Source organism: Halichoeres trimaculatus, unplaced genomic scaffold (assembly GCF_033239565.1).
Source record: "Halichoeres trimaculatus isolate MK-OKI-2021-1 unplaced genomic scaffold, fHalTri1.1 fHalTri1_scaffold_24, whole genome shotgun sequence".
Taxonomy (NCBI): Eukaryota; Metazoa; Chordata; class Actinopteri; order Labriformes; family Labridae; genus Halichoeres; species Halichoeres trimaculatus.
Genome location: NW_027437202.1, coordinates 6,656,984 through 6,669,661, shown reverse-complemented (window position 1 = coordinate 6,669,661; position 12,678 = coordinate 6,656,984). Strand labels below are relative to the sequence as shown.

Genomic DNA, 12,678 nt, shown 5'->3' with positions numbered 1-12,678 from the left:
AGGTTTTTCTGCTGCAGAGGGATTTTGGCGATGACTACATGGACCAGGATGCATTGCAGCTTTGCACTCACATTTGAAGATAGAATAGAATAGAATAGAATAGAATAGAAAATACTTTATTTATCCCTGAGGGGAAATTGTGGCGTTGGTGTCTAGTGTTAGCTCTTTTAGCCATGTCTGTGAATAGCATAATGCTACTCTGCCTTCTGGTACTCCCTCTGTTGCTAGCTTGTCCGTCTTATTGGAGATAGATCTTATGTTCCCACTAACGATGGATGGAAGGACAGGTCGATGTCAATTTTTAGCCTTGTGGGAAACATCTGGCCTTGCACCAGTTAGCATCGGCATGCTGCAGGCTGCTTACAGCTGATTTCACATGTAAGCTATGCAGCGATGGTTTCATGTAGGATCTCCAGACAAACACAGGAGCAAAAATAGTGAAAATATCACAGATGATGATGAAAGAGAGGGAGCAGCGCCTAGCAACAATGCCAAAAGGATGCAGGTTGTTGCTTTTTGTAGCAGAGTTTAGTACCTAGTTTGGCTTTGGGGGAGTGTAGAAATCCCTGCTTGGGTAGCCTGTAGTTCCTCCAGGCCGACATCAGCAGCCGGTCCCCTGCAGACATGGAGGACATCTGCAACAACTGCTGCTGCTTTTTCTGCTTGGATGAACGGAGCCGTATCATCATGCTAACGATGATCATGAAATCTAATTTTCATTGATTGGCAAAGCTGAAAACTTTTCATTGTGTGTGTTGCAGGACTGCCAGTCAGGACTGGCTGCAGCCCAGTTTAGCTCCCAGACTCTGCTGTTATGGAGTCATGCTTTTGTAATGTGTGCAGAATGTGGTTTGGCTGGAACACGCTGGAAGCTTCTGGATGGCTGTGCGCGATTGTCCTGAACCAAGTCCTGTAGGTGATGGTGCCTTTCCAGATGTTTCCCAGATCCTTGCCGTACGATGATAAGACGCCACCAAGGAGGAAGTATGCTGGACGTAAACCTAAAGTTGTCGTTGTCATTTCCTGCAAGGCCGGAGCGTAAACACCTCATGCTGCTGTGGCCAAACGCTCCCTTTGTTTCTGCAGCATTGTTCGTTTCTCTTGAGCTAATTTCCACCGGGAGCAGGATGTGAAACAACACAGGAAGAGATTTTGTCTGCCAGTTGTCTGTCACAGGTGTTATTGCCCTGAGCGGAGCTTAACAGTGGAGGCAGAATATTCATAAGACACCCACATCAGAGTGGCCTCAGCCAGTAAACACACACTCACACACACACACACTGCTCCAGGATTATTGGCCATTTCATTTCAGTTTACTGCTGCAAAACTTGGAGGCCGCTGTTGTTGTCGAGCAAAATTCTGTTTTTCCAACTTCGTATTCTCATGAAATTTCAACTCAGCCAGTTTGACACTCCAGCGCAGTCATTTCATTTTGTATTAATGCTTTTTTTTAAAGTCTGATTGTTGCATATTAATTCTTGAAGGAGCTGCATTGTTCTGGCATCGCGAGCGTCAGCGTGTGTGAGAGAAAGCTCTGTGAACATTCTGCGAGCAGCTTGGACACCATGTGGCAGAATGCAGATGATGACAGACACATCTGTGCTGCGAGAAAAGAAAAAGCATAACAAACATCTTAATAAGTTTGGTATTTAGCAAAGTTTGGAGAGGGAACAGCAGCTGGAGGAATGTGCCAACAGGAAGCAGATAAACACAATTATTTCCAATTCACATCATGTGGATTAAAAGTACATTCATTATCAAGAGTTTTATGAGGTCACACTCCCTCCACTTGTTTTATTTTTTAAGATTTGTGTAAATATTCTGGATTTTTAAAGATTTCTGATAGTTTAATGTGACATATGTTGAGGTAACGCCTCCATCTGCTCAGGTTTCAGCAGTCTGCGTCATCGCAGCGTCGTGTATTTGCTCAGCCGCTCTTAAAAGTGTCAGAGGCCATCGCCGTACACTTTCACACACACAAATAGGACGTGTCACTTCCCCGCTCCTCTGAGACGAGCTGCTCCTGACAGAGGCCTTAATGTGGCTGCAATCTGAATGTAAAAGCACACACTCACACACACACACACACCATTCAGACTATGTCTCTGTCGCTCTTTAGCATTCTCCTTCATGCACAGATCAACACGCATCAGGAACATATGATGAGGAGCGCTCGTGCCACATACATCAGCGTGGAGCCGGCCATCCTCGGGGACTTTTCGTCGTCGTATGCAGAGCGAAAACATCTGCACTGAGCTTCTCCTGATGTTTCATTCCACATTTAGCACAGTTAGCATGTGTAACCCCAGCTCACCTGGCTTTCACCTCAATCTCATGAAGTTTAATCACAGTTCACGCCTCTCACGCCGTAATGTGCTAAGATTTCCTCCATTTCTTTTGCCTTTCATGCACAAACGCAGCGTGAATTTGGTGAAGCTAACTTGATTTGACGCCTGTTTACGTCGGCTAATTCTGCTTTGATATGAGTTTCATGGATCCTGTGGCTCTTTGCATCCTGGTGGTTAATTTGTTGACTCATTTAAAGTATCAGAATCGAAGACTTCTCCATCAGAAACGTCCTGCACACACTCTGCACACACAGGCGTTGGACGTGCAGATTACTGGGAGGATTAAGGACAGATGTAGCAGCACAGGGAGGATTCGGCTGCTTGGCAGGTAGCTAATGGTTCACCTTTGACCCTCTTCACCAGAGCTGGCATGCTGCCACCGTTCAGGCTTATTAATGGGTTTCCTGCATGTCCTGCGAAGCCTGGGCTGTCACCAGCAAAGGACGAGAGGAGGAGGAGATAACAAAGGAGTGACTGTGCATCTCTCTGCCAGCGTGTGTGTGTGTTGTTTGCTCTTCCTGCTGCTGCAAGTGCACCTCACCTGGTACCTGTGCACACACAGACAAACACACTGAACACACAGGCATTAAAAAGCCTCCTCCACCTGTCCCACGCCGCCGCCATGTTCCCTGTGTTAGTATTCGCGGGCAGGAGTGGCGGGTGATCTCTCAGGGAAGTGACAGTCCGAATGGGTCGTCTGGAACACTCTGTCATTCAGCCCGAGTCAGGGCCTGTCCAATTGATCCAGCCCAGCTGTCAAAGCCAATGAGAGGCGCTAGACGAAGGAGCAGGAGGGCGCTTTGTGCTGCCACGGGTTATGGATGATGTATAATAACAGGAAGGTGTTTGCGTTAGCAGCGGCCTGGCAGGAGACGATCAGTTAGCTGCGGCTAAAGCAGAGAGATAACCACGGGCTGCTGATGAATGTCTGTTAATGGAGTTCATTAAAGCGCTGAGGCACATTTGGATGATGGATACACCCTGAATGTATGAAAACATGTTTCTGGATGGTTCCACGTCCCGTCAGCTGCAGGACTTTCCACGTTATCGCTGTGAGACAACAGCAGAGTCGCCAAACCTGCAGCGTTTATCCACCAGGTGGGTTTGAGATAATTGTTTGATATGGATTTGCCAAGCTGATTCATTCACCAGCCAAAGGTTATTGATGAGGTTCCCTTAGATTCACTATTCTTTACACCTGTGCGGTGTCAGAGCGGCGTGGACTTGTGGACCCGGGTGTTTGTGCAGCCTTTTAGCTGGCTCTGTGAGCTCCAGTGGAGGCTGTTTTCCAGCAGCCATTGTGTGATGATGTATGGAGCGCTGTTGAGGTTCAGTCCTCCTTTCACACCGCTTCATTCAGCTGTGGGATGTGGTGCTGTGAACTCGGCCTGTGCTGATGTCTGATGCTACAATGGCGGTGTCAAAGTGGCATTTGCAGAAAAGAGTTTCTTGTGAAACTTAAACTGCAATAACACGAATTCCAGCAGCTTTGCACATGCTCAGTTTGATGTCAGTTTTATTCGCCGTGTGCCTCCTGCATTATGCTCTCAGCCAATCTGTGTGCATGCCCTTCACGCTCTCTCTGATTGGACGTTTGTCCCATGCTTGATTCCCTCTGATTAGGCCGGGCACGAATGGCTTCTGGAGACAAAACGCTGAAGGTTATTGAGCTCACAGCCTCACGCCATCGCATGATATTTATTCATTTCCCTATCTTCTGTTATGATGAGGAGTTTATCTCTTAAAGGATGATTTTCAACATACAACAGAGTGAGAATAACACCCGTGTTACATATCCCAGCATCCCCAGCTGAGGGATTGTACTCGGTGTCACCCCCAGCTCTGCTCCCCCGTATGTCTAGCTCTCCGTCGGCTCTCCTGATCCCCGCTGAGCAGAGGAAGTCATCAAACAAGATGCCAAACCATGGCTATCTGATAGCAGGGACACTGACCTTCTCTTCCTCATATCTGATGGTGGTTTTTATCTGCCAGACAAATGTCAGAAATACCATTCCCCGAGCACGGTCGCTGTGGCACCAGGGCCAGCTTTTTCCTCTCCTCTGTGGACGCTGAAGCTTCTCTGGAGACATGTGCAAACCTCAACCATCAGTCAAACTGTGACGGGACAGGAGAGGACAAAGTGGTTTCAAATCCTCGTGTTTATCTTCAGGAAGAAGCGATAGCCGAGTGAGTAAAACAAACGGTAAAATTTCAGCATAAAAAGATAAAGCTCAAGCAGTCCGTCTTTATTTTTAAATCCCTGTTTGCAGCCTCGTATCTGAGGATGTAAGAGGCTCGACAGGAGCAGGCGTGTGTTTTTCACAGCGTGGCAAAACTGAATTATCCTCCGAGGTGTGTGGCAAAGTGTGTACGACACGACAGGAGAGGAAAGGGTGGCGTGGCGGGCGGAGGCAGGGACAAACCACAGGCAGACAGAAGGGGAGCGCCAGCGAGAGCGGGATGAATTATAATTGAAGCAGGAGTCTATTGTTCTAGCATGGGAGACAAGTGCCACACTCTCAGACAGAGGCTAAGTAGGAGCAAGTTGGCCTGCAGTCAGATTTGGGGAGCCGGGGTGCTTAATCATCCCGGGCTGGGCGCTGGAGCTGACAGGTGAGATATGAGCGGGCGCTACAGGTAGGAGCTCCAGTCTTCCCACCGCTCACTGTGACCTTCGCTCTGACCATAAATTATGACGGGGCCATAAAATACTGATTTAAGATAACTGGGCCAGCTCTGTCTTGGTCGGAGTTCATCCTGGAGTCCGGTCTCATTCTCCCTGAGTCTCCAGACCTCATCTTCGACCTATCAGACTCCTCTGAGTCATGCTCCAGTTTGGACGCGGAGCTGTCGTGGTGTCAGCAACGATTTAAAGTTGAGTAGATCTCCTCCTGCCTGTCGCTACGTGCGTCGCTGAGGGGACACGCCGCGTCCAATCGTGCCAGACTGCATTAACAGCTGCGTGTGGAAAGATCTCAGGTTAATGCTGACGCTAGCAACACGGGGTCATGTTGATGTGACTGAGTTGAGAAAGTGATCTAGAAATAAAAACAAGAGCAGGAAGTAGTTTCTCTACAAATCTGATGAGATAATGAGTAACCGCTAATGATCTGACAGGTGTCAGCAGGAGGGTTTCTGCTGCGATGACGGAGGTCGAGCCTGGTTTGACGGGGAAGCCGATACACCTTGTTAACAACGCCATTCTTCCCCCAGCTGTCTGATTTAAGCTCTCGCTGATCAATAGTTGTTCGTCAGTCTTCATTAAGGGTCAGAAGTGGGAGTGAAGACGCTCTCAGACACCTGCTGGATACATCTTCGTTTAAAACCTAAAATCCACTTCTCAACGTCGTCTTTCACCTCCTGTCGACCTCTGACCCTCCCACCTTTCCTTCAGATTATTATGTTCCTTTGAAAGTTAGCTGTAACGACTAATCAGCAATTACTCCATCTCCTGATTTTCTATTAGAAAAGAGTTATTTTAATTAAGAGATTCATTAAGTTAGTTCATTAATTTCCCCGCAGGTGCCGCGGATTCTCCCGAGAGTTTCAAATCAATTCGGCTGCCTATTATTTAATATCAGAGGGAACAGATCCGCAGATAAAGGCCAGGTTTCATCTGCTTTATTGACGGTTGCGTGGTCCCCGCTTTTGGTGGCAATTAACTGGTAAAGTTGACGATTGCTGGGTATAAAAACGAACCCCTGCGTGGTTAATCCCCAGAGTTTGTGCTATAAGTAGAGGCTGTGCCAATTATAATCCCTTCACCAGGCGGTTAACTCCTTCATGACCACTGCTCCCAACTTTCCTGCATTTCCTGCAGATTGCAGCTGGAGTCCTCCGCCTGCCCTCCAGCTGTAGACGCTAACTGTCAGCCTGACACTTCTCCTCGCTGATGTATGCAGGATGCTATCTATCATTGCCTCGACATTGCATATCCCCTTCAGTTTGACACGTTTGACAGACACCCTCGCCTATTAAAGCTGTGGTATCACCTCGCTTGTTATCACTGCATATGCAGCACGCCGTGTTAATTTCCACGCCATAGGATGCAGAGAGCAGTGGTTAGATTACTTCTTTGGATTGGCTTCATGAATATTACACCTGCTGAGTGGAAAGCCAAGAGATCAGCCCGCTCGAAAGGCTCGAAAGGCGCCATGATGGATGCGAAATGCTGGAAAGACATCGTAGGACAAAGTGCTGGCCCACGCCATCGATCACTCATGCGAAGCAGATGACACAATTCCTCTTCCTCTCCTCCAGCGCGGCGAGTTTATCAGCGCTGCCCAGAATATTTAACAGGGACCCGTGGGATCTCATTTGCACAGGTGTCCATCTGGTAGGAGTTGTCTGGGATAATCTCCACATCATGTCACATTTGCATCCCGCCTTTTCCGTGAGCGCGGGCACACTCCACGGAGCGCCGGCCAGTCCGAAGGGCGAGGGGGGGTTATTGTTTGCGTGTGTTCTTGCTAATCCACGAGGCCGTTAATGCTGCACAATTATGTAAGGATTTAACATGTTTGTGATTGTTTGTTGGTTCAGCTCAATTTGTGTAACCAGCTTTAGCGGGAAAATTAGCAGCGAGATTTTACTAAACGCTGCCAATTTGTTTGGTCTTTTAACCAGGAGGGATTTGCTGCAGTCATGCAGCGCTTGTCACTTGTGACAGTCTTATTAGCCGGTTTGGGCGAAGAAAAGGTGCTCTCATCGAGTGCATTGATCATCACGGACCTTTGCTTCTGTTCCCTCCTTCAAATAGCACAACTTTCACAGCCAATCAATGCGTCCATTGATTCCCATGTTCTGTTAAGAATTACTCAAGCAGCAGATCCAATCTCAAAAGCGCTGTACCATTAATGACCCAAACAGATCGCTATAAACGCTCGGCTGCGGCGTCTCCACCTCCCCTGTGCCTGTGCAGGAGTAGATCAGATCACTTCTTGATACACATGACAACCCTGATGGGCTCAGTATTTACAAGACAAGTGCTCCCAATAGAGCGGCATCGCAAACACGCTGACGGTGTACAGCAGTCAAATGAAATGTTTATTCCGCCGTGGATGAATGTGCTCCAGTATCTGTGCGCCCAGGCAAGCATGAAGTCTCCAAACATTACAAGTAATCTCACATTTTACACGCCCTCTGCTGCGCCTGTTGTAAATCCTCTTCTTTATGCATATGACCACAGCGGTTATTTCCACTTCCCTCGCTCTGAATCTGCTTAAAAACAAAAAAAGACTCAATCAATCTCCAGGAGCTGTTGACATTCAGAGCTGTCACACCACATCACTGACACACTTTCAATTTGTCATTAATGTTTTAAAGCCGTAGCGTCGTCGTCGTCGTCGTCGTCGTCGTCGTCGTCGTCGTCGTCGTCGTGCTTTTCCAGCTTGAGGAAACGAAGTAAAAACCTGTAAGCGTGGAGATAAAACATCATATTTCAGATTACGACTCAACATCCTGCATTAAAGGAACGTTTTTCTCAAGTTGTGAAATTGATTTATAGCTCTCCACAAGGTTTCTGCCCGTCTCCTTCTGCTGCATTAAATGTTTCACATGAAATCTAATGAATGAGCCTCGTGGAGATTTTGATCGCACAGACTCTGATTTTATGTGAAGCTCGAGATTGGACTGCTGGCAGCTTTTCTCTGCGCCGCATCTGGCAGGGCTTCAAAATGACACAAACTCATTTCATCTTCCTCTGATTCATTAACTTTTTTTTTTTTTTTAACTCGCGCAGGAACTCCACGTACTGCATGAAGGTGTCCATGTCTCTCACGGTGGCGGAGAACGACACCGACCTCTGCTACAACTCCAAAATGAGGTTCTTTGAGAAGGCCGAGCTGAGCAAGAGCAAAGAGATCACCTGTCAGGGGATTGAGGATTATTTACAAGCGGGGGTGGAGCCAGAGATCGTGTGGTACAAGGTAAGTCACACCTCAGACTTGACGTTTTAACCTGCAGCGTCCAGGGAGAGGTGAGGAGCCCGAGGCGTGAAGTGTGCTGGAGGAAGCGGCCACATCTCGTCTTGGGTTTCCCACTGAATCAAATTAAAAGAGCAGATAATGACTGTGGGCGCCGCACCCTCCAGATATTGGCTCTCGCTTTGTCAGCGGGGGCCCGATTGAATTCTGGGAGGCCTAAACCCACAGTGCCCTAGTTTCCTTCGCCTGAGGTGCTCTGTGGCCCACAATCTGAGAGGCCGGAGCTGTTCCTGAAAGTCCATGCTGTCAGTTATAAACTAAGAGGTTGTGAATTCTGCTCTGTGCCCTGAAGGTTTCATTAAACTGAGATATCCTCCTCTTTGGAAACTGATCACAATCAAACTTTTAAAACATGTTTATTAAAGCAGAAACTCCTCTCTTTCCCCTGGAGCTGCAGGGATTCGTAGAGAAAAGTTAGTTAGCGAGGAATTAATAAGCAATGATTCGCTGCTCTGATGTGAGGATGTTTGATAAAAGCAGAATAATTGATCCTGACAGTAATTATTTGTTGCTCCTTTCACCTGCAGAGTAAAACAAACTCTCAGTTTAGTTTCACTTCTTCATGATTTATTCTGTTTTTTTTACTTTCTAAGGAGTGCAAGCCGAAGCAGTGGAGACAAACCATCGAGAGGAGGAGAGACACTCTGTCCATCAAGGAAGTACGGGAAGATGACATTGGGAATTACACCTGTGAGTTACAGTTTGGGAGCTTCGTGGTGCGGAGGACGACCGAGCTGTCCGTCACAGGTAGGAAGCTGAAAGAGACGCTCGTGGTCACCTTTTCTGAATCTTCACCTTTAGCCAACGAGTCGATAACCCGTCGTCTCCGCGGCGCTCGCCTGCTTTAATTGCTAAGTAGTGGAATTCACACGTCGCCACTTCAGCACTTTTTCTTCTAAGACTGTTGAAATATTTAAGCTGAGACCTAAAGTGGGTGACAGATTGCTTGTCAGTGACACTGTCACAGCCGAGGGTGACAGCAGCAAGGCAGAACCCTGAATTTACAGCTTAATTAGACGGGAGATGTTCTTACTCCATCTTCTCCTCCTCACTAACTGATTCTCCCACTTTAACACAAGTTTGCACAGATTCTCACTCCACTCCAGCACTTTTACGTCAGCTACTCTTACCTTTCAGTGCAGTGTTATTGCTTTCACTGCTGGCACCAAGTTACACACACTGCAAATAACATTTCTCCACATTTAGCTCCAAAACATCAATTTTTCTGTAGATTTGGAGAAATATCAGTAAAATATATTTCTCAAATATTATATCTAAATGTTGAGTGTAATATCTAATGATGTATGTTATTTATACATGTTATGAATATTTAGCGAAGACTGAATATTTATCAAGGATTTATACATCTCAAGCCAAAATTTCTAAATATGAAGTCAAAATTTCAAAATCTTGAGAGACAGTTTCTAAATATTTAGCTAACGTGCTAACTCACACTGTCGCCCGCTGGAAGTACCAAAATAATAGTTGGAGAAACCAGTTCAGCCAAGCTGATTTTAAAAAGGTCAAACACAGAAATCGTAGCTAAATATTAAGGAATCAAAGCTGAAAATTCAGACATCATAGCTAAATATTGAGTAATTGAAGCTTAATATTTCGAAATTGTTTCTAAATATTTAGAATTGCGGCTAAATATTTAGAAATTACGAGTATATTTCCAAATCGTAGCTAAATATTGAGAAATCGTAGCTAAATATTGAGAAATTGTAGTTAAATATTTCCAAATCGAGCTAAATATTTAAAAATTGAAGTGAAAAATCAAGACATCTTAGCTTAATATTAAGAATTTGTAGCAAAATATTTTGGATTCGTAGCTAAATATTAGAAATTGTAGCTTAATATTTAGATATTGTTGCAAAATATTTTAAAATCATAGCAAAATATTGGGAAACTGTAGCAAAGTTTTAGAAATTGTAGAATAACTATTCAGCAATCGTAGGTAAATATTAGAAATCGTACCACAAGTTATAGAAATCTTGACTTATTTAGAAATCTTAGCAAATATTTAGATGTCTTTAGTTAAAATTTAGAAATCTTTGATGAATAATTAGTCTTAGCTTAATATTTAGAATGAAACTGGATGTTTAGAAACGTAGCTGAATATTTAGAATCAGGACATTCATATTTAACATTTATAAATAAAAATCAACATTAAGATAAAATGTTCAACATTCATTTATAATATTTGACAAACATATTTTTCACAAATATTTCTCTAAATCTGCAGAAAAAGTGATGTTTAAGAGCTAAATGTTGAGAAATATTGTAACATTACACTCGGCGCCCCCTACCTTTCACCCATCTTCCCTGATGCTAGTTGGTTTATTTCATGAGCAGACAGTATCACAGTTTCAGAGCTGGAGTATCCTCTTCTTTTACCAAACACTGACCTCAGATTCTGATCAGAGGAATGATAACGATGGTTTCAGGGTCAGGCGTATTAAAAATCCAGCTCTCCTGCTTTAAAGTGAAAGTTTAAAGCGGCTCCTCCTTTCTGTGACTCATTCGTTGGAGCTGCTCACATCTTCAAGGATTCAGGGTGACGCAGGCAGAGACAAAGAGAGCAAAGAGCTTTCACATGGATGGATGGGTGGATGGATGGATGGGTGGATGGATGGATGTGGCGCTGAGTGTTTACTGAGTTTGAGGGTCAGATAAAGCTGGTTGTTAACTGCCACCTGATCACGCTTCATACTCACTTTAAAGGCACACAGACACAGAGAGACTCCAGAGCGACGCCGTAAATCATCCTCCTCGCCAGCCTCAAAATGTCATCTTGGAGGAACGGTGTTAATCTCTCCATCTACTTTGGAGACATTCAGCATTTCCAAACAGGTGGCTAAGGATGATTGATGATTTGGCCGTGGCGGCAGAAGCGACATTTGTGATGTTTTAGAAAGAAATATCCTCTTCCGCCTGCGTCTGTGTGGGTTTTCCTCGGCATCAGAGCCTGTAGGTGTGAACGTTTCTCTTCTCAGCCTTCTGATAGATTGGCAGCGCTCTGGATGTGTGGAGTGCATTCAGGGATAAGCCCCCAGCCCCAGCGTCCTTTGAGGTGGTAATAATGACAGCGATTGGATGCATAATTGTTCATTCGATAGTTTGATTCAGTGAAAGTGATTGTATTCGTTCTGGCAGTGATGAAGGAGGAGGTTACACAGCCATCCAGCTTTTATTGGTACACTTTAGAGCAGATTTTAAGATGCACAGAGCAAATAAAGAGTTTCACCTCGATTGACTGAGAGTTTAAGCTACAAGCTACGCTTCTGCCTCCAGGTAGCAGAGTGTAATATAAATCCTGAAGAAAGCAATGAGTTCTGCTTCTCCTCTTTCTTTTTGTTTGTTCTCAGGCGGGGGATGAGCTACCTGCAGAATGCAGGTGTTTCTGCGACCTACCTGTCACATTAGCGGCTAAATAAACTCACTGAACACATTAATTCCTGACAGACAACAACAGAGGTCTCCACGCTTGCTTAGCACAAAGCACCGCCTCCTCCTTGTGTGGAAGCAGATGTTGCTGTTTACAGGAAGTGCACTGTGGCTCAGGTAGCAGGTAGACTTGTCTTCTGTTTGGAATCCTTTTAAGTCCTTCCTGTCGTGACTTCACTGCATAACACACTGGATGCATCTTCGGTTGTGTGTTGACTTTGTACGTCAGGGTGAGGAGTCTCACGCTTCCCAATCCATTTATGATCCTTTCTTCATTCTTGTTGGGCTACAAAACCTCAAACCTGTCGACTCCTGGTCTGTTTGTTGTTGTAGTCTAGATAAATACAATCTGGTTTGGACACAGTTTTATTTTGTCACTGGCTCATTTGTGTTAGCACGAGCAGGAGAAAGTGACAGTAGACGGTGTTATGATGGCAGAGGTGAAATAAATACAGAGTTTGCTGAAGTTTTCTAAACTTTCTGTTAATGATATACAGAGAATCGTCCAGGTATATGGTGCAAAACCATTTAGAAAGTTGTATAAAGGCTTTAAAATGTAAATGTTTTTATTTGTTTGGAGCTTTGAAGGTAATTTGCTAACGCTAGCTAGCCTTAGCCAGAAGACTTATTTAGTGTTAAAAGTTGAGAGCGTCAGGTCAATCACACTTTAAAGTAAGTTTAATCATGTGTATATACCTCCCCGAGAGCCTCTGATACACCACTCTCTTACAAGAGATACGCTAGCAGTTAGCATACATTGATTAAACTTTGTTTTTCCAGCAAAATAGCAACTTTCATAAGTGTAACAGTCATTGTGAGTCATTTTTAATCCATTCAACATGTCATAAAGCTCTTACTCTAACAAAAATGATATCAAGCACTTGGCACTAGCTTGATGC

At 45.0% G+C, this 12,678-nt stretch overlaps 1 protein-coding gene across 3 annotated transcripts in view; it reads left to right on the top strand.

Annotated features, from left to right (window-relative positions):
- Positions 1-12,678, top strand: part of LOC141785979 (interleukin-1 receptor accessory protein-like 1) — a 167,587-nt gene that overhangs the window by 68,482 nt on the left and 86,427 nt on the right. For all 3 annotated transcript variants that reach the window (XM_074664646.1, XM_074664644.1, XM_074664645.1), the window contains exons 4-5: positions 8,089-8,275; positions 8,926-9,079. In XM_074664646.1, the coding sequence (XP_074520747.1) occupies positions 8,089-8,275; positions 8,926-9,079 (341 nt within the window). The remainder of the gene's footprint in view (positions 1-8,088; positions 8,276-8,925; positions 9,080-12,678) is intronic.